This window comes from Mixophyes fleayi, chromosome 4 (genome assembly GCF_038048845.1).
Source record: "Mixophyes fleayi isolate aMixFle1 chromosome 4, aMixFle1.hap1, whole genome shotgun sequence".
NCBI classification, from domain to species: Eukaryota; Metazoa; Chordata; class Amphibia; order Anura; family Limnodynastidae; genus Mixophyes; species Mixophyes fleayi.
This window is the reverse complement of record NC_134405.1, coordinates 103,470,121-103,497,761: the sequence shown is the minus strand read 5'-3', so window position 1 is coordinate 103,497,761 and position 27,641 is coordinate 103,470,121. Positions and strand designations below refer to the sequence as shown.

The following is a 27,641-nucleotide window of genomic DNA, read 5'->3' as shown; positions in this document are numbered from 1 at the left end:
ACACCATCCTTCAATGTCTGGCTTTTTCTCCATCTTTAAGGAGTGCTATACCCCAAAATTGAACATTTCAACTATGAAGCATGGAGGTACAATACATTCTTTAGTGGGAACCTTACATTCCACTGCACCTCTGTAAACTGCTACCTCCTCATTGCATTTTAGACGGCTAAAGCTCCAAAATTCTGGTGGAATCTCATACAGGTTAAAAAGCTGATTCTGCAGGCATTTGAGTTATTGTGAGATCACTGGCCCTGCCTTAGTGTATGAATAAAACCAATCCACATGGTATTTCTACAAGGCAAGCCAGCAAAGCTGTCACTCAAACTCTGTCTGTTCAATTAGATAATCATCTCCTGCCTAATATGACAATCTACTGCAGAGACGTGAAAAAGAGCATGGGGGGACATATTAGTTAAGTACAAACTGTTCAGTTATTTCATATGTATTGCAGCTCAGTAAAGGTAGATACCCACTGGTATTTATAGATGATTTTTTTAACACTAGTAAAAATATACATATTGTGCCTGATTCTTTAAGGAAAGTTAAGTAAAAATTGAGTAAGTCTCCTGGGTAAAACCATATTACAATGCAAGGGGTTCAAATTAGTTTTGTATTTTGCACATAAGTTAAATACTGACTGTTTTTTCATGTAGCACACAAATATCAAGTTTAAATTTCAGTGTACAAATAAGCTATCAAGTATGTGTGTGTTACATAAAGAAACAGGCAGTATTTAACTTATGTGCAAAATACAAAACTAATTTGCTCCCCTTGCATTGTAAAGCTGGGTACACAGTACAGAATTTTCCACCAACTTTTTATGCCGATCGATTTTTACATCCGATCGATGGTCCGATCGCTCGGTCCATGGACTGCATACACACTAGCCTTGTTTAGGACAATAAAGGGAAGAGCGGCTGTCCCGTTAGCGACTTTTTACAGCCATGTTGTCGTGAGCAATGATTTTAATTTCGTACACACTAAAGCAATGTCGGTTGGATAGGTCGGAAATTTATACACACTACACAACGGAAAGGAGATTGGAAAGAAAATATTGGACGTTACGACCAACCAAATGATGCGACAATCGTCCATTTGGGCAGACTTTTGACCATTGTGTCACTACACACACTGACCCGACTTTCGAACGAGGGGTCGTATATCTGCTGGTTGAGCCGATTATTGGACAAAAACCCTGTAGTGTGTACCCAGCTTAACATGGTTTTGTCCAGGAGACTACTTACTCAATTTTTTATTTACCTTTCTTTAATGAATCCGGCCCATTGTTACTACTACTGTTATGCTTTACAGTGTGTGGAAACACACAGAAATGGAACAAGTTCTCTGAAAAACATTTCCACAATGCAACATTAACACAAGTATAAACAATAATAGGTATGGTAACTGCAGAAACAATAATTTCTAATGTCAAACATGTAAACTGCATTTAAAAAATATCAGTGGATATGTACACTTGTATTGTTATATAATAATGTCAAATAAATCTAACCTCTTTAAGTGGACATTCAAGTTGTATTTTAGCTGAACTGTTCCTATTAAGCCTCATGACTTGTGAGTTTAGCATGGTAATACAAAGCAACATTAAAAAATGACTCTGATAAAAATAAAATATGTATTTAATATATCAACAAAATATGAAAGGTTTATGGTTTAGATGCCATATTAAAGAAATGTCATGAATAGAATATTATCTCTGGTATCTGCCCATCTTCCACTGAAGTGCCGTTGTTGTTACCAGGAGAACTGAAGAAATAAAAGCACGTCTGGCTGGATGTTGGAAGTTCATGAATCACCTTCTTTAGTCCCTTAGTGCCGTAATGAGAATCGGGTCCCTTTATAAAAAGCAAAGCAGGAAATGATATACAAGTAAAGAGGTACAAATACCCTGAACTCCTGTAAGTATACTTGCTCACCTTCAGTGTGGCACATGCTGTGTAGCAGACATTTGGCAAAATCTCTATAGGCTCCTTGAACATAACACGAAATATGTTAGGTGTTCCATCACAGCTAAATCCAGTATCATTCTGTCCCACTGTTTGATTCTTTTCATATTCAATGATCTGCAATGATGTACAAAACATGACTGCTATGAAGTGAAAGCAAGAATTTACTTGATGCGACTGTAATTTAGCGTTAAGTGCTCACTATTAAGGTCTTATGAAGTGGCAGAAATGTTCTGCGGAATTATTATTAAATGTTCTCAAGTCCAAAAAACGCCTTTAAGTTCTCATAAAACATTTCAGATTTCCTATTTTTCATGGGAGTACAATTAAAACTACTTTGTTCAAAGAAATTTAACTCTTCACTATATATTTATATTTGTAGACTTGTATAGCATTGAACTTATGTTGTTCAGCAGCAGGCTTGAATTGGCCTTAGAAGTTACCAAAGGATCCACCAACGACCTAAAACCTGACATGATTGACGCACACAAAACTTGGATATTGGATTCATCATGTTATAGCCAACATTGACTTGTTGGAAATCTGTATTATGTAATCTCACTGGCTGGTTTATTTATGTCATTTATATTTAGACAAACACAGGGGCATCTAATAACTTAAAGTCATGTCACCATGGATTAATGATTTATGATTAAATAGAAAGGAAGCAGGGTTGACAATAGAGAATTGTCAACCCTGCTTCCTTACTTGATTAAGTAAAGCTTTAATGCTTTTTAAATTATTTTACTTAAAAAAAAACACACAACTTGTAAGAAAGTTGAAGGAATATTAAAGAGAGACAATGAACAAAATGACAAGACAAACTATTATTTAACTTTGTAAAGGTAGAGACATTAACCCTATATAGTTTTTATTTTTTTACCTTTAGTACTTGTCTAATATAAATATTAATTGAATGATGTATACAAATACTCTTGTTATAAAATGCTGCTTAGTTTCTACAATGGTGCTACCAGTCTGCTTGCAAAACAAACCATTTAGTACACTACAACTGTTTGATTCCTCAAACCAAGAATCCTATTATCTCCTCTCAGAGGTCCGCTGACAGTGTTATTGTGCTGTTATATTTCTGCTACAAGTTTGGTGTTTGGTGTGATCTACTGGCTAGAGATGAGCGCACTTGGATTTCTGAAATCTGAGCCCACCTGAACGTTGCGGATCCGAGCCGGATCCGAGACAGATCCGGGTATTCCCGCCAATTGCAAAACTGAAAGCGAGGCTCTGAGTCATAATCCCGCTGTCGGATCTCGCGATACTCAGATCGCCGCCATCTTCACTCGGGCATTGATCAGGGTAGAGGGAGGGAGGGTGTGTTAGGTGGTCCTCTGTCCTGCTATATCTCGTGCTGTTCAGTTCTGTGCTGTGCTGTGCTGTGCTGTGCTCTGTGTTCTGCTCAGTCCAGTGGTGCTGTGTCCTGTGCTCTGTCCTTCTGAGTTCAGTGGTGCTGCTGGGTCCTGTGCTGTGTCCTGTTCAGTCCAGTGGTGCTGTGTCCTGTGCTCTGTCCTTCTGAGTTCAGTGGTGCTGCTGGGTCCTGTGCTGTGTCCTGTTCAGTCCAGTGGTGCTGTGTCCTGTGCTCTGTCCTTCTAAGGGCATTGTTATTTCCCCATTATTCCCAAATTATAAAAAATTTCAAAAAAAGTTATAAAAAAAATAACAAAAAAAGTAATTATAAAAAAAAAAAAAATATCCTAAAACAATCCTGCAGTATAAGTCCATTGGTACTGCTATATTACAAAGTTCACTGATTCAGCAGTATAAGTCCATTGGTACTGCTATATTACAAAGTTCACTCATTCTGCAGTATAAGTCCATTGGTACTGCAATATTACAAAGTTCACTCATTCTGCAGTATAAGTCCAGTGGTACTGCAATATTACAAAGTTCACTCATTCTGCAGTATAGGTCCAGTGGTACTGCAATATTACAAAGTTCACTCATTCTGCAGTATAAGTCCATTGGTACTGCTATATTACAAAGTTCACTGATTCAGCAGTATAAGTCCAGTGGTACTGCTATATTACAAAGTTCACTGATTCTGCAGTATAAGTCCAGTGGTACTGCAATATTACAAAGTTCACTGATTCTGCAGTAAAAGTCCAGTGATACTGCAATATTACAAAGTTCACTGATTCAGCAGTATAAGTCCATTGGTACTGCAATATTACAAAGTTCACTGATTCAGCAGTATAAATCCAGTGGTACTGCTATGTTACTGGCAGGAAAAAAAGGCAGTTTGGAAGCCCCTGTACAAACTGGCTCTATTTTACCTGAGTTGACCCCCCTCCAGTGTGTATTTGGAAAGAGTTTTTAGTGCAGCGGGGAACCTGGTCAGTGAGCGGCGAAGGAGGTTGCTTCCTCAGAACGTTGAAAAAATGATGTTCATAAAAATGAATTATCAATTCCTCAATCAAGTACAGCACTGCCCTCCAGATAGTACAGAGGGACCTGTGGTCGTGGAGTCCAGCGAGGACGAATTGATAATGTGTGAGGAGGAGGAAGTACACACTGTAGGGGGAGAGGTTGAGGATGAGGACGACATTTTGCCTCAGTAGAGCCTGTTTAGTTTGTACAGGGAGAGATGAATAGCTTTTTTGGTGTGGGGGCCCAAACAAACCAATAATTTCAGCCACAGTTGTTTGATAGGCCCTGTCGCTGAAATGATTGGTTTGTTAAAGTGTGCATGTCCTATTTCAACAACATAAGGGTGGGTGGGAGGGCCCAAGGACAATTCCATCTTGCAACTCTTTTTTTGCCATTATGTGACCATTCAACAGTCGTTTGCCATGAGCACAAAGTAAAACAAAATTAAAACAAATTCAACAAATTAAACCAAAAGTAAAATGCCCTGTCATAATCAAAAACAAGAGGTATTGACGTGCTTGAACTACTGTAGTGTTTATAACTTATAAACACTACACTTGAAAGCTTGAGCCTTTATATGAAAAAGTCACTCTTTATTGCATGAATATTTGCAACAGGGACAATTTTTTGGTTAACAAAGTCAACAAATAACACTTCGACGCTGTCTGTCTTTCACATACTTGATGGGATCTCAATGATGAATGCTCTGTACCATGGTCGTCTAAAACAAGAGTTATTGACGTGCTATAACTACTGTAGTTTTTATAAATTATAAACACTACACTTGAAAGTTGGAGGAGGTATTGTGGTACCGGGGCCACTTCACTATGCAGTCCAGATAGAGGCGTATCAGATATTAAACAACGTTGACTGTTGCTGCCAAATCATAAATGAATGAAAATGACCTGTCATCGTCAAAAACAAGAGGTATTGACACGCTCGAACTACACCCTGTATATGCTGCAGAGGATGTAGGAGCAGGCAGCTGTGCAGTGGAATTCAGACCATTTGAAGGCGGAGGTATTGTGGCCCCGGTACCAAATTGTGTACTATGCAGTCCAGAAAGCTACCTCGGTGAAACGTTTTGGACTAAAAACAATATTGTGAGGTGTGAGGTGTTCAGAATAGACTGGGAATTAGTGGAAATGATTGTTATTGAATGTTATTGAGGTTAATAATAGCGTAGGAGTGAAAATAAACCAAAAAAACTTGATTTTAACACTTTTTATGTTTTTTTCAAAATAAATCCGAATCCAAAACCTTAAATCCGAACCAAAACCTTTCGTCAGGAGTTTTGCGAAACAAATCCGAACCCAAAACCTCAAGCAAATCCGAATCCAAAACACAAAACACGAGACACCAAAAGTGGCCGGTGCACATCCCTACTACTGGCATGGGATAGGTGTGACATAGTCTGGGATGTTAGTGGGGTTGTGACCTTGTCAGAAAAGATCAAAAATATGTCCGAAAGCAGGCAAAGAAATAGAGGATACAGCCACTGATTTTGGTCATAAACTATGGCTAGTATGTATTCTGTAATAGGCACTAACAAGGATAGAAAATATTTAAGGTGACAGTCCCTATAATGAGATGTGTTATTAGCTTAAACTGAGCCTATCATTTAGGGCTGTTCGTTCAGCCCAAATAACAGCTATATGCTATTTAAACCTAGTACCCTAAACTTCACCTTATAGTGTTCATCACCTGAAATTCGGTGATCCTCCTTCTCTAGTGACACCTCCCCCTTTGCTTTCTCTAGTGCCAACTTACCCTTTGCTACTAACTAGCCTCTTATTTGAACACTGTCCCCACTTCCTGCAATGCATTTATGATTTGAACCAGTCTGTGTACCTCTGCTGAGTAGTAAATGCAAGTTTCTTAAACCAATAATAACATGGACTCCTCAGAATGTGACTGTATGGGGGTTTAGAAGTGGTTTGTGCATGTTGCCAACAGTAGCGTGGGACAAACTCTCTCAAATACTTTATAACAATGTCATCTGGCACTGACTCTGAGTATGAAAAAAAAGTTTTGTAGCAGATGGCAACTGTAAAAAAAACAAAAAAAAAAGCTATGATGCCAATTCATGTCTCAGTTTAATGTTTAGGTGGTCCACTCTAAGAGGAAGCAGAGCCTCTGCCAATGTCAGTTCCTTGTGAAGTAATGAAAGGGTAATTATTGCAATCCACTTTTGTTTTTGACATATAGTGATTTACACAAGTATTGATTGGATGTTTTAATGACACCAATGTCTTTTTTTGGGGATGACAAACCCTATACAATCACTTAAAAAAACCATGCAACCTACTTCACTGACGCACCCCTCCCCATCCCTTATAACCATGTATATCTTCATAACATTCTCTGTACATCTATTTGCCTAGCAATTAAAAAAACACAAATGGTGCAGCATTGGAACATATTTCTATGACACAAATACACAACTATATACATAGATTGAGAAAATATTATGTACCTGTATATTGACCTGGTAATCTGTGGGTCCATGTATAGAGCCATAAAGTCCAAAACCAACTATAGATATACTTCTACTAACTGTAAATCTGGAGGAGAGAAAGGCTCATATAAACATAAGAGTATAGATATAAATGTATGTATACATGCATAGACATATGTAGGATCTGTTATTCATAAACTTTGTCCAGAATGTGCCAAAATAAAAAACAACAGCTATTGTTGCTATTCGGGGGATATGGTCTTATAAAAAGACATGGGGGTAAATGTATTAAGCTCCGGGATCTTCAACACCCGCGAGTTCGGCGTCTTCGGCATTTAAATTTAAAGCGGCGCTGCCTTGTAAAGGGAAGGTAATACATTTACCCCATGATCTGTGTATATAACCAAAAAAGTTACTAGGAAGAAACTTCTACATGTTTAATTATAAGGGAATTGCCAGGGGCAGTGCAAAGTCACCATATTGTAGGCATGGTACTCCAAAGCATGGGAAGCACCAAGTATTCCGGATAATGAATTCCCAAGAAACTACTGACATCAGTGAGGTATGAGGCAACGCAAATTAACATCTACTAACACACTCGGGCACATCAGCTATTATTCATAGGATCCAATGGAACAATATAACATTGGGAAACAGTACTCTAGTACTCCACACTATGGGCCTGAGGCATTAAGGAAAGTGAGGCAAAAAAGGAGTAAATGTTCTCCGGGACAAACCATGTTACAATGCAATGGGTGCCAATTAGTTTATTATTTTGCACATAAGTTAAAGACTGTCTGTTTTGTCATCTAGCACACAAATACTTGATTGCTTTATTTTTACCCCCCTGAAATTCAAAGTTAATCTAGGACATGCTCTACCCCAACTATAAATCTGTCCCCACATTTTAAATGTACCTCCCCCTCCAATGCAACATGGTTTTGCCCAGGTGCAAAGGTCCTCCTTTTTTATGCCTTGCTCTCCACACACACACAGTCCCTGTGTGTGTGTGTATAGATATATATATATACATATACATATACATATACACACACACGCACACGCACGCGCGCGCGCCTTTAACCTGGGTGCACTACTATACAAGTGTGTAACTCTGTATGCAGCCTTGATCTGCAGATTGCCAGCTGAATCAAGCGCATCAATATGTGTTATCCCCAGATGCAGGTATATTTCAATATCACTGTGCCTCGTGGCTTCAAAACATCACATTCATATGAGCTTGTTGAATATCTCATTCCAAAACTATGAGCATTAATATGAAATTGGTCCCTTCTTTACTGATATAATATACCCCACTCTTCTGGGAAGGCTTTTGAACAAGGTTGCTGGGATTCACATCCATTCAGCCACAGTAGCATTAGCGAGGTCTGGAACTGATGTTGTGAGATGAGCACTAGCTCTCAATTTGCGTTTCAATTCATCTCAAAGGTGTTCAATGGAGTTGAGGCCAGGTGCAGGCCAGCCAAGTTCTTCCACACCAAACCATTTATTGATGGATCTCGTGCTTTTCACCACCCCAGTAGAAGTTTGGAATTGCAAATGGGAGTTCTGAGGCTTGTGTGTTGTTGCTCGGCCATGGAAATCCAGTACATGAGGATGAAGATGCCGAAAAACAGTTCTGCTGACATTGCTTCCAGAGGCAGTTTAGAACCATGTAGAGTGTTGCAACTGAGGATAGCTTAATTTTACATGTTTCAGCACTCGGCACGCCCATTCTGTGAGCTTGAGTGGCATTCTGGTTCGCAGCTGAGCTGTTGCTCCTAGATGTTTCCACTTCACAATAACAGAAATTAATAGTGGACTGGGGCAGCTGTAGCAAGGCAGAAATGTGACAAAATGACTTGTTGGAAAGGTGGCATCCTATGACAGTGGCAAGTTGAAAGTCACTGAGCTCTTCAGTATGACCCATTGTATTGCTAATGTTTGACTATGGAGATTGCATGATTTTATGCATCTTCACGTTTGGCCATGAGATGTGTGTGTATAAATACATAAATATCTAGTGTTCGTGAGTATGACAGCTCATATTTACCACATTTTATGTTAATAAATGCTAATATGCAGTGCCTCATGCCTCAATGGTGCCACTAGTTCCTAGGGAATTGATAGACTGAATAGTTTTTTAGCCCACAAGATAGTACACTTTCAACACAGGTTCCCTGGGGAGAACAACTCATGTCAGTATATTTTGCTGACCCATCGTTATGCCTTATTTTTAATAATAGGGCATGTAGTTATGATTGTGTTAGACATCTAAGGAATTGTAATGGTCTGTGTCATCACCTGACCCTGTCACTTGTTCCACTGTAGCCCCAGCGACTCTCCACATGCTGGAACCTGGTGATGCTGCATTCTTTTCCCCTGAGGCAGCACCGTGGTCGGTCAATATAGTCTACACGAGGTTTAGGGTTTACTGTAAAATGCAGAAAGAGGTTTACCACTTCCCGATCTGACAAAATTCCAGACTGGGCAGGACCTGCCATGACAAAAACAAAATATAGGAATGTCTCTAGTTTATTGTTTTTGAACTGCTTATCAGCCATGTTTTTCCTGGTGACACTGGTTGTGAAAAGTGAAAATATTAATGCAGCCATATTGCCATAGAAATTGATTTGCTAATGATAAATTTGTAGCTTGTTTCCCAAGAGTTGGCGCATGCCATGGTAACAATATGGTAGACTTCAAATATGTATCTAATGAGACATTTTGGGAAAGCTACTCTGGTGTTTCTAAAACACACCCTCTCTCCTGCAGCGGAACCCTGGTGATGATGTCTTTGGGTTATCTACTTTACCTGGAAGATACCTTGGCTTCTGTATGAAAGTAGGAATTTGGCATTCTAAAATCTGCCATCCCTTTCACGTATATGATTTGGGTTACCCTTAGCTCTGGAAGTTGACAGTTGTCATATACTGTGATATTTAGTCAAATAGATGTGGGACAGCCATTACTTTAAAGCAGCACTGCAACCTATGAAAATATTTTACTATCATGCCGCCTACTGCTAGTTTGAATCCTCAGGAGCTGATACATGCAGCTGTTTTGTTCCGAAGTTTCTCTGTTCCTCTCACAGCCCCAGTTGAAAATCACCAGAGCTCCAGCTAGGGGGAAGCCGGGACATTAGTGAAATATTTTACTAGGTGCTAGTGCAGCTACATTGAAAATCAAAGGAAACTTTATAACTAATGCAAGTTGTTTCTTTAAGTTGGGAAAACAATTAAAATGTAATTTAATTAAATTAGAGTTCTGGTGATTTGATTGATTCTAATTTTGTCTAAAAGTCGATTTGCTTATCCTGGAATGGCGGTTTTGCATAATCCTAGTAATAGCTGGCGGGCCTTCTTATAGGTATGATATCCATGCTTGCCAACATTATGGACAGTAGACATCAAAATAAAGAATAAAAAAGAAAGAAAAGCAGTACTACTTCCAATGAAGGCACAATAAAGATGCAAATATTTAGTCCAATACTGGGAAATTATTCCATATCATTGAGGGGATTGTTGAAGATGGATAATACATAAACATAACTCATAAAACCAAATTTTTTTTATTGATATGCATTAAAAAAGAATTTAATAATTAAAAAGCAAAATATTAAAATGTTGGAGTCTGGGACAGGTAAATGTGATGGGAGTACATATGAGAGTGTAGTGGTGGTAGAATCACCTATATTTATGTATCTCCCTATCCACGATAATCACAATGAGAATCCCTAATTAACCATCAAACATGATCAAAAACTGCACAGGTCATCTAAATGAATAAATCTTTATATTGTGTTATTAACACAATTAACAATAATTTCCCAGTATTGGACTAAATATTTGCGTCTTTAGTGAGCCTTCACTGGAAATAGTATTGCTTTTCTTTCTTTTTTTATTCTATTGTGATATATTACTACTAAAAGTAGCACCTAATAGCAACGATCTCAATTTTTGTACTGCCCTTGTGTGTAAAATATTATAAGAGAAAAAGAAAAAAATTCTTGTGCGGGGGATATTCTCTAATGATTATCAAAATAAAGAAACAGCAGAGTAGCACACTATTTCCCAACATAACCCTTAACATTCTGTTTATATGGCATTTGCATAAGCTGATAAGGGAAAATCGTCTCTGCTAAAATGAAATGCATGTTGTAAAGTTACCAGCAGCGAACTCTTCAACTGTCATCAATGGGAAGCGGATCAATGACATGGATTTTCCAAGAACCTTCACCTTGTTCTCTGTATTATTTGGAATCTTTTGTCTTTGACACTCTGCTTCAGCCCAGCGTACTGCAGCTCCAAAGAGACAACTCTCCCGAATGCTCAGTGTATCTCTTTCCAGAACTGCATGCAGTGTATCTAAAGAGAATTTAAAACCAGCTATTGAATACAAGTTTCTAGAACATACATTGGTGAGAATGCAGATAGTTGCTCTGACAACATGAATATATTGATACCATAAGCAGTACTCTAACATTCAAAATAAATTATCATAATAAACCAAAAAAAAAGAGTAAGGGAAAGTAGGTTGCTAAAAAAATGAATATTAACAACTGAATTATCTCTCATCGAACCAACACAAAATATGCACCCAAAAGAACAAGGAGGGTGCTGCCCCTAAAGAGAAGTCACTGTACACTTCTAAAGACACAGATACAATTATTATAATACTATATGCTAATTATAGTTTCTATACAAACCACAAAGTATTGTATTACCCTTGGCAAAGGTGTAACAGGTCTGTATCCCCATGCTTAGCCATGTACACCTAAAGATGATATAAGCACCTCCTTAGGTAAATCTGACCTCTTCATTTAAAATGTCCTTACAATTTTGTAGTGAAATAGTGATTTGAATTCTGAATTGGTGGACAGCTTATATTTCAGATTAAAGCTAAACAGAACACATCCCTCCATTCTCTGCTATAGATGCCAATGTCAAGGCCAATCAAGACTTTTTGGATCTATTGTTCTATTGTGCAAAATTCAAAGAGACACATTATTGTGGGTTTACACAATATCCTTTGATGGAGGCTTGCAGGAGAGAGACAAAAGTGACATATGTCATATAGTAAGTATTAATTCAAAGCACAAGTAATTTAAAAAAATATTTTGTAAATATCTAAAGGATTAAACAAGGAATTCTGATTTCTGGTGAAGTTTTCTTTACTACATCAATTATGTTTTACAGCTTTTTTTTTCAGTAAAGTTTATTTAACATTTTATAAAATTGTTTTAACCATCAAGCATAGTATTTACAACAGACAAAAGATTTGAAAAAGTTAACTAACAACTAGAGATGCTCAGGCTTGGTTCCCCGAGAACCGAACACACACGAACTTAGCAGATCTGAGTACCGAGCCAAGCTGGATCGGTACTCTTGCACGCACTCGGAATTGAAAACGAGGCAAAATGTCATTGTTACGTCGTCGGATCTCGCAAGCTTTGGATTCTATAAGTACCGCCCTCCACGGCGATCCAGCGCCATTTCACAGAGGGACACATAAGGGGTAGCACAGTTCTTTGCAGTCTGTAGTGTGGTTGGGCAGCGTCATAGGTAGAATAGAAAGAGGAGGGGTAGTAGTGTTCTTCAAAGTCTCCAGTTACATTCAGGAGAGCTCCATTGCTAATTGTCATTGCTGAAATAGAAATAATAGGTCTGGCAGGCTTGGTCTTCTAAATCTGCAGTCACATTGTACTGTATTATATAGGTAACATAAAAAGAGGAGAGCTCCATTGCTAATTGTCATTGCTGAAATAGAAATAATAGGTCTGGCAGGCTTGGTCTTCTAAATCTGCAGTCACATTGTACTTTGTTATATAGGTAAAACACCAAGAGGAGAGCTCCATTGCTTCATTGCTAATTGCACAACTTTTCTTTACTGACACTGCTGTGTGGCAAAGTTTCCTAGATTTGCTAGGAACTGACGTGTATTTGAGTCATTGCTCTGTCGCTTAGCATCCAACCAGGTTGCTGCAGTCTTTGTTTGAAAGTGTATGAAAATAATATTGTGCCCTGTGAGGTGGTCAAAATTGACTGCAAATGACTTGATGGGGGTCAGTGAACATCTCTACTAACAACACAGAAGGAGAATATGCTGTATTGTTTGCTGAGACTAAGGGCTAGATTTACTAAGCTGCGGGTTTGAAAAAGTGGGGATGTTGCCTATAGCAACCAATCAGATTCTAGCTGTCATTTGGTAGAAGGTTCTAAATAAATGAAACCTATAATCTGATTGGTTGCTATAGGCAACATCCCCACTTTTTCAAACCCGCAGCTTAGTAAATCTAGCCCTAAATGTTTCAATTGGTGTTGTATGATTACACCTTAGGAAAAGGAATTTTTTTTGTTACATTTTTAATCCATTATATAATTTTTTTTAAACTATACTTGTGTAACTCCCTGGCATGGGATGCATAAGTGGGTAATGTACTTCTTGACTTTTGCACTTTCCTCTGCCTTGGCTAGCTCTCTGGCATGGGTATAAATTATCACTGAATATACAGGAACAGTTGGATTCTTTGCAATTTGTCTGGTTTAGCTCCACCCACCATGGAGGCGCGGAGTATAATGCAAAGGTTTTCGCCAGGGATCCCCACAAGAAGGTTTGGGCTTTGCTGCTTACACCCCACAGGTCATGATTCTCCAGATGGGTACCAGGAGAGACTGACAGGAGAAGATGTTGTTAGTAGACAAGGAGAGAATAGAATTGTAAGGCCAGGAAACAGGATATTTGAAGAATAACGAATACAAGGATAGCAGGATTAGCTGATAAGCATAAATCTCTGGATACAGGGATCTGCTAAATAAGAACGGATACAGGATACCTGGATTAGCTGCATCAGGATTCACAAGGGAAACACAACATACAGGAGCCAAACAATCCAGCAGCTAACAGGCTAACTGGACTTGAAAATCTGGCACCATATTGCCAGAACAGGTGCCTTAAATAGTCAGGCAGATGAGTGACAAATAATCTGGCAATGGCTAAACATGTAAGATTATATAAAAATAAAATTACAAAAAAAACCAAGATGGTGACTGCCATTGGATCATGGAGCGTTGGAGCTACTGAAGGGGAGCCCGATGGAGGAGGAGGCCAGGCCTGTGCACCGGACCCAGGTAAGTCAGCCAGAGGGTCCTGCGTATGACTGTCCCCCCCCCCCCTCTTAAGGGTGTGCACTGAACATCCTACAAAGGTTTTGTTGGTAAATTTAACTTGGCATTACTTCAAAAGAGTAGGAGCGTGAACATTAGAGGAGTCAACCCACGCTCGTTCTTCAGGGCCAAAACCCTTCCAATCCACCAAGTACTGAATCTTCACTCAAATGTCTGGAATCGATTATATGTTTAACTATACATTCATCCTCATGCTAAATGTTGATTATAGATGGAGAGGAGACATAGAAGAAAAAAGATTGATAATGAGCGGTTTATATAAAGAAATATGGAAGGTACTGGAGATGTGAAGTGAACTTCAAATTGAATACCACTGGTTTGATTGCTTAAAGAATTTAAGGGTCCAATGCACTTGGGCACAAATTTCATACATGGAACTCTTAAATGTATGTTTCTCATTGCAAGAAAGACTTTGGGCTAGATTTACTAAGCTGCGGGTTTGAAAAAGTGGGGATGTTGCCTATAGCAACCAATCAGATTCTAGCTATCATTTTGTAGAAGGTACTATGTAAATGGAAGCTAGAATCTGATTGGTTGCTATAGGCAACATCCCCACTTTTTCAAACCCGCAGCTTACTAAATATAGCCCTTTGTCTCCATTTTATAGTGCTGGAGTAGTACTTCGTTTCTTGATATTAAGACCTCTACAAAGTGAACTCCACTGTCTTAAATGATCTCCTGAGGGTATCCATGTAGATGGAAATTCTTTGACGAAGCTTTTAGCAAGGGTCGAGGCAGAACGTAAACCAATTTGTGGGATTAAATGGGCCATTTTAGAGAAATGATCCACAACTACCCAGATTGTGTTACATTATTTTACGCTGAGGCAGATCAGTGATGAATTCCATGGCAATGTGGATCCATGGTCTCATAGGAATGGGCAGAAGAAGAAGAGGACCGAAGGGTGCTTGACTAGGGATCTTGTATTGAGAACAGGTTACAGAGTCAGAAAAGAATTCCTTTACATCCTGATGGAAGGTTGGCCACCAGAAATTTCTTGATATGAACTCCAGAGTTTTTTGAGAACCAGCATGCCCAGAGAAGTGAGAAGAATGCGGTCATTGTAGAAGTTTCTTCCGAAATTTGGGAGGAACAAAGGTCTTGCTGGGAAGAGGAGTCATAGTGGGATTCACAGAGGTAGAGAGGAGAAATTTGGGATCCAGAATAGAATGATTTTCTGTCAATTCAAGATTCTGACTGTCTTCAAACACTTGAGAGAGAGTATCAGCTTTTTTTGTTCCTGTTCCTCGGTCCAAAGGTAATATGAAGATAAAATAAAGAAAAAAGACAGGGACCAGCGGGCTTGGCGATAGATTCAACCATTGAGCAGATTGGAGATACAGAAGATTTTTACGATTGGTAAATATGGTTAAAGGAAAGCGGGAATCTTCAAGAAGATATTTCCATTCAGCAAGGGCAAGTTTGATGGCCTTATCTCCAATTGTATCGTTTCTTTCGGCAGGAGGGCATTTTCAGGAAAAAAACGCAAGGGTGCAACTTCCCCATGGAAGATCTCTGAGAAAGTACAGCTCCTACATCGATTGAAGAGATATCAACTTCCAAGAAGAAAGGCATATTTGTGTCAGTTTGTTTGAGGACAGGTGGTGAAGAAAATTCCACTCTGAGGGAAATAAATGCTTCAGACGCAGCTGCAGTCCTATTCCTATTCTTAACATCTGCCCCTTTTTTAGGACTGGCTAGCATGGAGTATCCCTGAATACATTGTCTGTAGTAATTGACAAAGCCTTTGCAGAATGGCACAAACTTTCTTGGTCCATTTGTAGACCAGAGCAAGAGACAATATACCCAAGAAAAGGCATTTGAGTGAGTTTGAAGGAACACTTCACTAGTTTACAGTAGAGCTGATGTTTGCGTAGACGAGTAAGGAGTTCTGAAACTTGAAGAGGTTGAGAAACAAGATCCTTAGAAAATGTTAAGATGTCATCCAAAATAGACAGCCCCACAGGAGTGGAGTAGACATCTGTAAATTTCATTAAGAAAGCCCTGGAAAAATGCTGGGGCATTACAGATGCCAAAGAGCATCACTAAATACTTGTAATGGCCATGTCTAGTATTAAACGCTGTTTTACAATCTCCTTTTTAGTTACAAATCAAATTGTAGACGCCAAGAAGATCGTGCTTAGTGAAGATTTTGGCAATCAAATAACTTGATAATAAAAGGAATAGGGTAGCGTTTTTTTTTAAGGGTAAAAGCATTGAGGCCACAATATGGATGGGCGAAGGGTTCCGTCCTTTTTTTCTTACAACACGGCTGGTGAAGAAGAAGGTCTGATGAATTCCCGCTGTCCGTTTTCTATGATATACTCGCCCATGGCCCCACAGAGCGGTTTTCCCAGGAAGAAAATCAATGGGGCAGTCCCATGCCTGATGAGGTGGCAAGATCTCAAATTGTTTGTTGAAATATCTGTTCCAGGTGTAAAGCTCCCACTTGAAGAGTTAAAGGAGATGTATGATAATGAATATTACCACTGGAAATACAACTGCCATCAATGGAGATAAAAACCACAGGAAGAGAGGTTGGAAGGGATTACTGGTTTACAAGAGTGGAGGAGATGAAATTCCCTGCTTCTCCAGAATTGATAAAAGCTGAAGTGGTCTGCATCCCAGAAAGACAATGAAAGGTAACTGAGATGGATCAGATGTTTGGACTATGAGAAAGAGGAGTGTTTGGAGGAATCTAACCTGATCTCTCCCAAACAGGTTAAGACCTGGCATTTCCTGCACGCTTGAGGCAAGCCACAAGGACGTGACAAGAGTTAGTACAGCAAAGACACAGATTATTCTTTAATCTCCTCTCCTGATCCTCAGGGTAAATGGAATTTTGGAAGCGTGGTGTTAGAACCAATTTGCTGACCAGTTATTAGGCTTTCTCTAGAGATCTTTCACGAAAACTGATGTACACCCAATTTGCAAAGAGAGATCAAGAAGTCAAGGGAGGAAGTTAACTCTCGAGAGTTAATTCATCCTTAATGCGATTCAACAACCATTGCCAAAATGCTGCTACCAAAGCTTCATTATTCCACTGTAGTTCAGAAGAAAGAGTGTGGAATTAGGTCACGTATTGATCCAAGGAAGCGTGATTCCTGACTAAACCGCAGGATAATGGAGGTGGCAGATGAGGTACGACAGGGTTCAAGTATTCTGAGAAAAGAAACAATATGGGAGGCACAGTCTTGGGTTTCGTTCCCATAGAGGGGGAGACCCAGGCTAGAGCTTGCCCTGACAGCAGAGTTATAATAATTCGCACTCTCAGTAGTGAAATTATGTGGAAGCAGTTAAAATTGGATGGAACATTGATTCAGAAAGCCTCAGCAGGTTATAGCATCTCCGTTGTACTAGGCGGGAGCAGGAAGTCACAAACTGGAGACAGGTAATGGGGCAGCTATAGCAGCAGGAAGTTCGGCTACAGATGAAGGAGGACGAGGTTTACCCAGAATATTTTGAAGAGCGTCTAGCCGAGTAGACGGGCCTTGAAGGCATTGACCAACTGGACTTGAGTAGCTTCCTGCTGGTTCATTCTGCCCAAAAGATATTGGAGCATGTTCTTGGGGGACAAATCCATGCTGGCCAGATCTTACTATCACAGAATACACAGGAACAGTTGGATTCTTTACAATCTGCCCGGTTTAGCTCCACCCACCACGGAGGCACGGAGTCTAACGAGGCAAAGGTTTTAGCCAGGTACACCTGCAAGGAGTTTTGGGCTTCAATGTTTACATTCCATAGGTCAGGGTTCTCCAGATGAGTACCAGGGGAGACTGACATGAGAAGATGTTGTTAGTCAACAAGGAGACCAGAATTAGAAGGCCAGGAAATAGGATATTTGAACAGTAATGGATACCGGATGTCAGGATACTAGGATTAGGTGAGAATCATATAGCGCTTGATACCAGAATCTGATTATTTGGAGCTGATACAAGATACTAGAATTAGCTAAGGACCTATAACGTTGAATAACAGGATTCAGATAAGTTGCAAAACTGATTCACAGATAAAGTTTTGATCTCGGATGAATACAAAATCCCCTGGCATAAACAAATGATAAGCATCTATTTTAGAATTTATACTCCTTGTAAAAAACAAAACAAAAAAAAAACACGAAAAACTTACCAATATCTATATCAGTAAACCCGTCTGCACTTAAGGCATCTACTGTGCTCTTGTCTATTGTGTCTAAACAGAGACTAGCCAGCTGAGGTTCATCAAACAGCCGAGCCTGGAAGTACAAGAAATATGTGAACACAGTGGGACTGAAGCAATACTCTACATATGTTCAAATGATATAAGTTACGCATGTTTTCTGTTTATTTTGTAGTGTGATGATGGCTTGTACCTGGGAATGCTGTTCATGTTCGACATGTGACTTGTTTTTCTGTTTAAAACAAAGGCAACTTTTTAGCTAAGGTTGCTGTTGCAGAATTATTTTCATTACTAATCTCCTTCAGTATTGTTAGTGGACACTAATAACATGACTACAACTGACTGTAGCAACTCATAAACAATGAGGACCATTGATGTTGGCTTGCAGACTTAAATGTTTTGATCAAAATAAGAACCAATACTTTATATTTCTATTGTGCTACACATATACATATTTGTACTGGTAAGGATAAGATCTGACAACAACTTTTTTCTGTTTGTATTCATACAGTGTATTTATAGTGTATAGTGTAGATGACCCTCCAAAAAATGCAGGTGTGGCCAAGCTTGAGCGTATACTTTTTTTTATCGTGCTTGCAAGTGTTGCCTAACGTTGTCTTAGCTGCTGCCTAGCCAGTCTATGGGGCATATTCACTTGGTCGCATTACTGTCAAAAGTATAGTGACCTGTGGGCTCTTACCATTATTACGGTAAGAGCCGTTATTACTGCACATAATTACAACGCTGGCTTTTTGTTAATGGTATTAATGGTAATAGGGTTAATGCTGTGCTGAATTCCCCCCTTTATATAGTTCTTAGAGTGTGTTTTAAAAAAAAACAACAACCATTTTGTCACATTCTAGCTTTCTTGGTTGTGTGGCATATATGCCAGGGTACTCCTTATCATGTTGCTCAAAATATGAACCAGGTATTCCAATGTGCTGGATGTATACAGTATGCACTGGTAAAAATAGGCACTGACAACTCTGTTGATTTTGACAATAGCAACAGTTTATAGGTGAAGCAACTAATTCCATAGACAGAAAACCCAGAATGACTAGAATGTCAAGCATTGTTCACCTCTACTTACAATGGATTCTGTTCTATTTAAAATATAGTATGTGGCTTGTTTATGAATATTGCCTTAAGGTGCACAATTTGCACTAAACTACTTGACTGCTTTCATTGTCTAGACAGAGAAAAGCTAATTGCTGATTGGTTGCTCTGGGTCACTGCAAATTTTGCAACTAAATGCAATGTTAGTAAATGATCTCATACAGCCGTCTCTTCCATTGGGCACGATGGGCAGGTGCCCGGGGGCCCTGCAGGCAAGGGGGGCACGTCCGAATCCTAATAAAAAATAAAAAAATGTTTTTTGTTTTTTTTTAATACTTACCTTGCGGTCACATCAGCGGTGATCCGGCTCCCTCCCTGGTCCCCTCTTCCGTGCTGTCATCGCAGTGAATGCTGGGTGTGATGTCACGCCCAGCATTCACTGCAACCACAGCACGGAAGAAGGCAGAAGAGACTCAGCGGCGTGGAAAAAAGAAGAGGATCGGACTTAAGGTAAGTTAAGGGGGCCCCTATATATATATATATATATATATATATATATATATATATATATATATATATATATATATATATATGTAAAAAAAAAAAGTGATTATATATATAATCACGTTTTTTTTTACATACATATATATTTTTTTTACACACACACACTATTTATATATATATATATATATATATATATATATATATTCTTTTAGGGGCCCGGTACACTGCATTGCGGGGGCCCATAAAGTAGTTAAGGTGGCCCTGATCTCATATATGTGTATATTATAAGGGTACATGTGACTTGTTACTTATTTATAAACTGTTAGGCATGACACTCAGTTCACATACCTCCTTGGCTACAGACAGGAATACAAACTCCTACTAAACATGTCCAGAAATAAACTAGTACATTTCTCCTGACTCCCAAGCTATACATCCATTTATCACAAGCAACTCGCATGCCTCAAATCACAATGACCATTATTTAGTTTCAGTTATCATCAGGAAACTAAATACTGAGCTGATGTGTAGTGTGTTCACTTGTATTTCTTGGTCTAATTGTTATATTAGTGGCATATATTGTATCTAATTTGTGTCTTTTACTTCCATGATTTCCAACCTCTGCTTGCCATGAAAAAGAATCTGCAACTAATACATGTATGTTGCAATATTGAATAATATTTGTGGAACTTTCTGGGGCATATTCAATTGACGGCGGTTAATACGGTAATTTACTCGCTGGATTTCGCTGCGAGCTGAAATCCAGCGAGATATTACCATAATAACGGTAATATTTTTTGAGCGCGGGATTTTCGGCGATCCCGCCATCAATTGAATATGCCCCTCTGTATCTTAACAGAACTCAGTGTATTTTGTATAGTGTGTGCTTGTTGGCTAGATTGCTGCTTGCATAAATAATTCACATTTTAAATTGACATGTCTTTTACAATATTCTATTGCATTGTAATTATGTAAATTGAGTAAATCCAGGTTGTGGATTGTAATTTACAGATGGAGAAATTTTACTGTATCATTGTTCTTGAAAAGTGTATGGGAGGTGGAGAAGGACTAATATATAATAAGCAATAATACTGCATACCTCCCAACTGCTGGTTGTCCCAAATCTTGACAGGTGGGGTCTGTGATGCAAAAAATGGGTTGGTCATGCTAAAATGAAGCATTTACAACTCCTACGCAGGGGACCCAGCCACTCCTTCTTCCCTAAAAACAACCCTTCAATGCTGCATGTACCTGCTGCTGGTGGCACATATGGCATTAAAGGGACACTCGTCATCTTACAAACTGACATAGAATCGAGTCAAAAGTACTGATCCACAGAATGGAGGAACAGTCCCCTCAAAATCATTTTTGCCCCTCCTAACTTAGTTGGGATATATGATACTTGCAATCACAAGATCAGTCACAGAAGCCACAAGAGACTAGCCAACAAAGGAAAACAAATTATGCAGTCTCAAGTCTCAAACTTAATTTTATTGCAGTCACTAATTGCCCCCAAGAACGTTCTTGGTAAAGAAGGTTAATCTATATATATATATATATATATATATATATATATATATATATATATATATTTATATTTATATTAGTGTAATAAGCAGGAGGAGACATATATGAAGGGGCAAAGTGGGACACCCACGGGAGAGAGGATATTACAAGATCGGGTTCTTGCTTTGAGTATTGAAGGGTGGAGAGAGTAGGTGAGAGAGAGTACATGTGGATGGCATAAATGGAAGTTAAACATGGTAATTAGTAATTAATTGTCATGCATGTTTATATTTCTTAGCTAATGCATTGTCTAAGTCTAAAGTGTCACAAGGAGAGAGCAGTCTGTACATACACAACATAAATTTGTCTATTCAGTATTTGGGCTGGAGGTTCAGATCTGCAATTTAAGGGTCACTTTTAGTTTTCCTGCGTAGTTGTTCTGCAGAATGGCCTCAAGATGTTCTTTAATGGATTTCTCACAGACAGAGCAAGTGTACTTAAGTTTCAAACATTATGTCTGTGGTATTACTGATGAATGTATCTGGAGGATGAGATAGCAGGGTGAGTAAAATTGTAACACATGTTAAATAATGAGTATAATTTAGGGGCAACATTGGAGTTGATTGTCTAGATTGCCTTTCTTAGGAACCTTTGTTGCTCCGCTCATGCTTAAAGTGAGTGGGGATTGTATTGGTGGCAGTAGGCTTAGTGAATGTTTTGCATCATATACGTGAGTTACCTGAGTGAGGAGCATGAATGCATTATCCGCCCTAAGATGCTTGGTGAGAAAATCCACACAGTGAGCCTCCAGAGCTGGAACAGCATATTTTTTAGCAGTGTATAGAGTGGTCATCACTGTCTCTGGGCCAATTTGCACTTCGTCAGAGTAGAGAAATCTAACATGGAAAAAGATGGACTTTTTTGTGTCAAGTGGAGTAGTATCATACAGTTTAAAATGTGGAAATCTATGTTTCACATACATAGGGTAATAAAAAGTTAAATAACTATTATATTAGTTCTCATTATAAAGGAGTAGTTTATGCATGGCTGTGGTTGGTGTCAAAATGAACAGTGTCATATCAACCAGATATCTGTAAGCACTGGCTGAGACTGTCTAAAAGAGCCATACATACTGCAATATTGATGACCATTTTAGACCTAATTGGCTGCAAACTGCAACATGCAAGGACCCAACGAGACAGTTGTACCAGATAAACAGCTGTTGAAGATCAATAAATCAGGATGGACAGTAAATTCAGTTAAACATTGATTGCATCTGACAGTGTATGTTGTACATGACCAATTCCCCCTAATGGTGCCCTGACTTCATTGTCATATCTGACAAAGATCTCAACATTCAGCTTAACTGCCAGCATTTGTTTGGGTACCTTAATTCTGTATAAATCCTAGATGTAGTATAGTACAACAGGAACCAATAAGGCAATCTCTGTGAGATGGATGTATAATAATACAATGCAAGTCTGCATTAATATCTAACAGATTTTATCAGTTTTAGATGGACAGTAAAGGTTCCTAATAATGAACTTGATTAAAATTACAGATAAAAATTAACCACAAATGATAAGTAGAATGATTACTTGCACTAGATCAAAGCACATCCTGGTCTATTGGGTGAATGTGGAGGACCAGGGCCATGTAAAGCAATGCCCTGCTCTTACCCAGCAGACTAGTACTGTAAAACCAGGCTACTTCCTGAAAAGCTTACAGAAGTCATGGACAGTAAACTTTCTTTATAAATATTATATATATATCATAATATATATGTAAAATAATCCTGAACCAGTACTATATAGATAACATTTATTTGTTTTATATGGTAGAAATCAAAAATAGCAAATAGACTAATCTGCAAGGGAGAGAGTACACTGTGGTTGTTTTGCCACATTAGTTTTTAGTGTACAGACGCCAAAATGAGTCTATGCAGAAGTCTGTACATGAAATAAACTGAATAGTTGTACAAATGTGTCATCGTTACAGGATGTTGATAATCATGCTGAAAGGGAATCTAAATATGCTTATCACGTGTGCTAAGTGTGAATTTCACATGTATATTCTTGAATTTTTTTCGTCCAAAGATCTATTAGTTGTATTAATCTTATAAGTGTTTGTACATGGATGCCAACATTGATTTATAATTGGCTATTTAGATCAGCCAGACTGTATACGTTGTTTTGAATGTTGTTGAGCTCATGATGACAACTGACGCTGCAGAACTGGGCAGATGTCTCGGACAGTAAACACAGACTGTGACTCATTACTGAGGATTTGGATTACTAGATATTGGGCTCAGGGATATTTTAAATTAAGTGACCAAGTACTTGAATAGAATAGCTGCAGGCTATGTCATAGCTATTGCTGGTCCAAAAAGTCCTAGCATCCCATGAAACATGGCTAATGACTGTAGTCATAAAGCTGCATCCAACACATTTTAAATGGTGATGGTGTGCTTTTTCCCAATATAAACAAGGACTGTTATCAACTAAAGATGTTTTGGTTTATGGTTAATTTTGGCAATGTTATTGGGTACCTGAGGAGTGCCAGGAAAGCTGCCGGCTCCACATCCGGTAAGTCAATCTCTGCAGAGGTGGTGGCCATTCCACCGTTAAACATTGCATCAAACACAGCGCTCCCTGTAGCCAAGACAAATTTGTGGGATGGTATCTTTTGGGCCTGCCTGCCCTTTCCCACAACAAATTTCACGTCACTTAGCAGCTCGTTGTTGAAGAGGAAAGCAAATCTCTCTTTAAGGGAGCCTTTTGTAGCCTGCCAGTTATACGTAGGTTCCCGGTCCAGTCCCTGGGGCAATGCAGGTGTTACAGTGTGCAGCCCTGACGTTCCCTCTGTCTTGTTCCGCACGTCACTAAGGGATACATTGGAAACATCTTCATTTCTAAGAGCAGCCCCACTTCCCGATTTAGCCATAATGTCCTAGGACAACAAAAGTGTAAAAAAAAACATGTGTAAATAATACTGGAAGTAAAAAAAAAAAGTACTGGGAGAATTGGATGTGCATGCTCGATGTTTTCTGTCCGCTTATAAGTGAATATACTGTTGTACAATACTTTAAGCATATGTTTACCCCCAAGTTTACAGCTTTGCAGAAAAAGTTACAAAACAATATTAATTAAGATGCAAAACAATATGAATTAATAGTCCCTGAATTTCCTTGAAATTTTTGCTGACACAGCTGTTACTTTAGTAATGATACAGCTTAAATATATGCTAAATTATCACTGTTTAAAATGTTACATTTCTGTTCATCTAGGCATTGTGGCAGATCATGAGACAATCTCAACCTTCGGGGTTATACAATCAATATAAACAAAAATAGATTACAATTATTAGGTGCTGAGCCCATACATTCATATCCATAACACAGCACATGGTTACATATTTACTGTATGCCATGCATTTTCTGTACATAGCTGTTTTTTAGCTCCTACCAGAGAAGTGTCCTTACCCTTCTGTCTTGTCTGTGTGTTTTGGCTCTCTCAGCAAGAACAACCTTCAAGATTACTTTAGCCTTCATACTAGGGAAGGGTATGAGCGTACAGTTATTTAATTTCCAGGGAAGCAGAAAGCATTGTTATTTTCAAGGCCTGATCACTATATCTAGCTAAAGAAATACGTGTTATGAATTGTTGCTGCAGCTCATCTCCATTAAGAATAATCTATATCTTACACTATAAGGAGACTAAACACCCCTTGCATACTTATGATGTTGGAATCTGCCGGAGAGGGTTGGCTAAGATTTATTACATTTTGCCCCTGATACTTGTAAACCAGCTGCTAGCTTGGCTGACTTTAAATAGCTTTTTGCTGTCAGAAGTGTCAGAAATGTGTTGCATAATAATATGGTTAAATCATTAACTGTATTGGTGATATATTGTGCTGTATTTTGTACAGGAAATTCCTGCTGTATCGGTTGATATTTTAACATTCCAGTTATTCCTTCTCCACTTTATTGGGCCTCATTTAGTAATCACAAACTACCAGGGTGAAGAGCAGAATCCCTTTAGATGGCAGTCTACTCTTCGATTTGCACAGATGCGCAGAGATTTTTCCAAAGCAGTTTGCAGAGCAGCAGAAGTTTGCATCAGCCGATGCGAGGATTTGGGAAGAGTAAACGCATTCCTTGCAAAGTATGGAGTAGGCGCACTGAAACGAGATTTAATTTTGTGATTTGCCATAACTAGAATGATATAAAGGGGTGGACAAGATACATTTTTAGGGTCAAAACCTTGCAAGATTACTTCAGACTCCATACCAGGTAAGGGTATAAACATACAGTGATTTCATTTCCAGGGAATTAGATAGCATTGTCCTTTTAATCCTGATCACTAGTTTTAGAAACGTGTTATGAATTGTTGCTGCAGCTCACCTCTATTAAGGATAAGCTATATCTTACACTATAAGGAGGCATAAACACCTCACCTCTAGGATAAGCTATATCTTACACTATAAGGAGGCATAAACACCTCACCTCTAGGATAAGCTATAGCTTACACTATAAGGAGGCATAAACACCTCTCACATTCTTATGATGTTGGAATCTGCTGGACAGGGATAGCTAAGATTTATTACATTTTGCCCCTGATACTTGTAAACCAGCTGCTAGCTTGGTTGACTTTAAATAGTGACTCACTGTCAGAAGTGTCAGAAATGTTTTACCTAATGAAAGGGCTTAGCAGGACCTGAATATCCAACAGGCTGCAGCCTAGGGCGCAAGGATATTTAGGCATTCAAATTTGTGACAGGGAGATGTAGAATCTGAAAGTCATTTTAAAATATAAGAGAATAGCTGTTCTCCAAAGCAAAAAGAAAACATGAAAGAAGATAAGACTTTAAACTTGACGTACTCCCATTGTGTGTGTGTGTGTGTGTGTGTGTGTGTGTGTGTGTGTGTGTGTGTGTGTGTGTGTGTGTGTGTGTGTGTGTGTGTGTGTGTGTGTGTGTGTGTGTGTGTGTATAAAAAAAGACACATTTTTAAATTAAGGATGGATTAATTTTTACCTACTGCTTATTAGCCTGGCGTGGAAGGTTGCTATGTAAGTATTAGCCTAGGGCAGCCTAAACCCTTAATCAGACCCTGGGGTTTAGAATTTAAGTTAATCACTGTATTGGTGATACATTGTATTGTCTTTTTGTACTGCTCTACAATGTATACTGAATGTTGACATCATAACATGCAAGTTATTCCTCCTCCTCATTTATGAGTCACAAATGACCAGAGCGCAGATCAAAAGTCAGCACCCTGGTGCTAAGCAGTGCAGAGACAACATTTAATTTTGTGTTTTTGTGATAATAAGAATGATATAAATGGGTGGAGAGGATGCATTTTTTAGGGGCATTTTTGGAATGTAGAGGGGCATATAGCCATTTTTACTATACAAAATTACTTTTAATTGTGCCCCAGCTCTCAGTTAGCGGGTCTGGTTCTATATTCTTAATAAGACACATTATGTACCACTCAATTGCACAATGGAAGAAAAGTACACTTCTAGGGGGACTGCCAAATGTAAAAAGGAAAAAAAAGTTTTAACCACAGAAAGTGCTGAATCTAATAAAGACACTTCTGATGTCCTTTTACACTAATGATTCATTTACAGCATGAATAAGTCCAAGCCGAGCAGTATTTAATGAGAAAACTAAAAATTAATTAATTTAATGAAAGGTGTAGTTCTAATGTGGCTTGAGATTGGACTTTAAATGTGATGTTTATACTGGGTGGACTATCTGTACAACTGGTTTATATGGATGCTATGTCATGAACTCTAAATTGGGGATCCTGGATTATGAGGTCCCATTGGAACCCATACTATGCTCACCAGTTTGAGTGACTTGGATGCCCAACACAATGTACTCTAATTTATGAACTTGGGTTACAAAGCAACTACTAGTCAAGCAGGGTTTTCACAAATCTATTGTCTGGTATTAAGATCTAAATCACTATCTCAATAAAACGGGGCTGTAGGCCATCCTTTATTAAGCTGGTAGAGAGCTAGCGTCCACTCTTAGCAGGGAGGTACCCACGAACCCATGTAATCATAGAAGTATGGTATGATTTTCTTAGTGTAACTTTTTGGTAAACCATAATCCTTGAGTTATACGTCAGATCATGTAGCTGAAAGGGCTATGTGCCAGCTTACCAAAACATATTAAAAGCACAGTGACATAAATATGTTGCCTTTTTTCAAAAGGATTTAGAAAGTTGCAATGGGCAATATCCACGTGTGAAACCTTTTGTTTCTATTCCTATCCCTCAGCTTAGTATGACAGTTGTCTTGGGCAGTCTGTCATTACACTTTCTTTGTGAATGGCCTTACCTCTGCTGACACATGAGGAATGGCTGTCAAGCGACATGCTTGAAGGTTACTCTGCTGCTAGATGATGCTTTAAGTC

The 27,641-nt window shown here is 38.7% G+C and overlaps 1 protein-coding gene across 3 annotated transcripts; it reads right to left on the bottom strand.

Annotated features, from left to right (window-relative positions):
- Positions 1-1,619: 1,619 nt before the first annotated feature.
- BTBD1 (BTB domain containing 1) lies at positions 1,620-27,641 on the bottom strand. Of its 3 annotated transcripts, none has more exons than XM_075207918.1 (11): positions 27,566-27,641; positions 24,700-24,769; positions 23,767-24,167; positions 21,958-22,114; positions 18,346-18,384; positions 18,123-18,228; positions 10,974-11,171; positions 9,109-9,238; positions 6,823-6,910; positions 1,935-2,081; positions 1,620-1,853 (listed from the first exon to the last, which is right to left on the bottom strand). In XM_075207918.1, the coding sequence occupies exons 1-11, from the start codon at positions 27,577-27,579 to the stop codon at positions 1,695-1,697; spliced, it is 1,509 nt and encodes a 502-aa protein (XP_075064019.1). In that variant the 5' UTR covers positions 27,580-27,641; the 3' UTR covers positions 1,620-1,694. The 3 variants fall into 3 exon arrangements, with proteins under 3 accessions (XP_075064019.1, XP_075064017.1, XP_075064018.1); XM_075207916.1 differs by having other exon boundaries at positions 9,109-9,301; positions 27,566-27,640; XM_075207917.1 differs by lacking the exon at positions 18,346-18,384 and having other exon boundaries at positions 9,109-9,301; positions 27,566-27,638.

Coding starts and splice junctions, on each gene's coding strand:
- BTBD1 (XM_075207916.1), bottom strand. Junction 2,082..6,822: donor ATTACCAGGTCAATATACAG/GTACATAATATT, acceptor ACATCATTGCAG/ATCATTGAATATGAAAAGAA. Junction 1,854..1,934: donor CAGCATGTGCCACACTGAAG/GTGAGCAAGTAT, acceptor CTTTTTATAAAG/GGACCCGATTCTCATTACGG.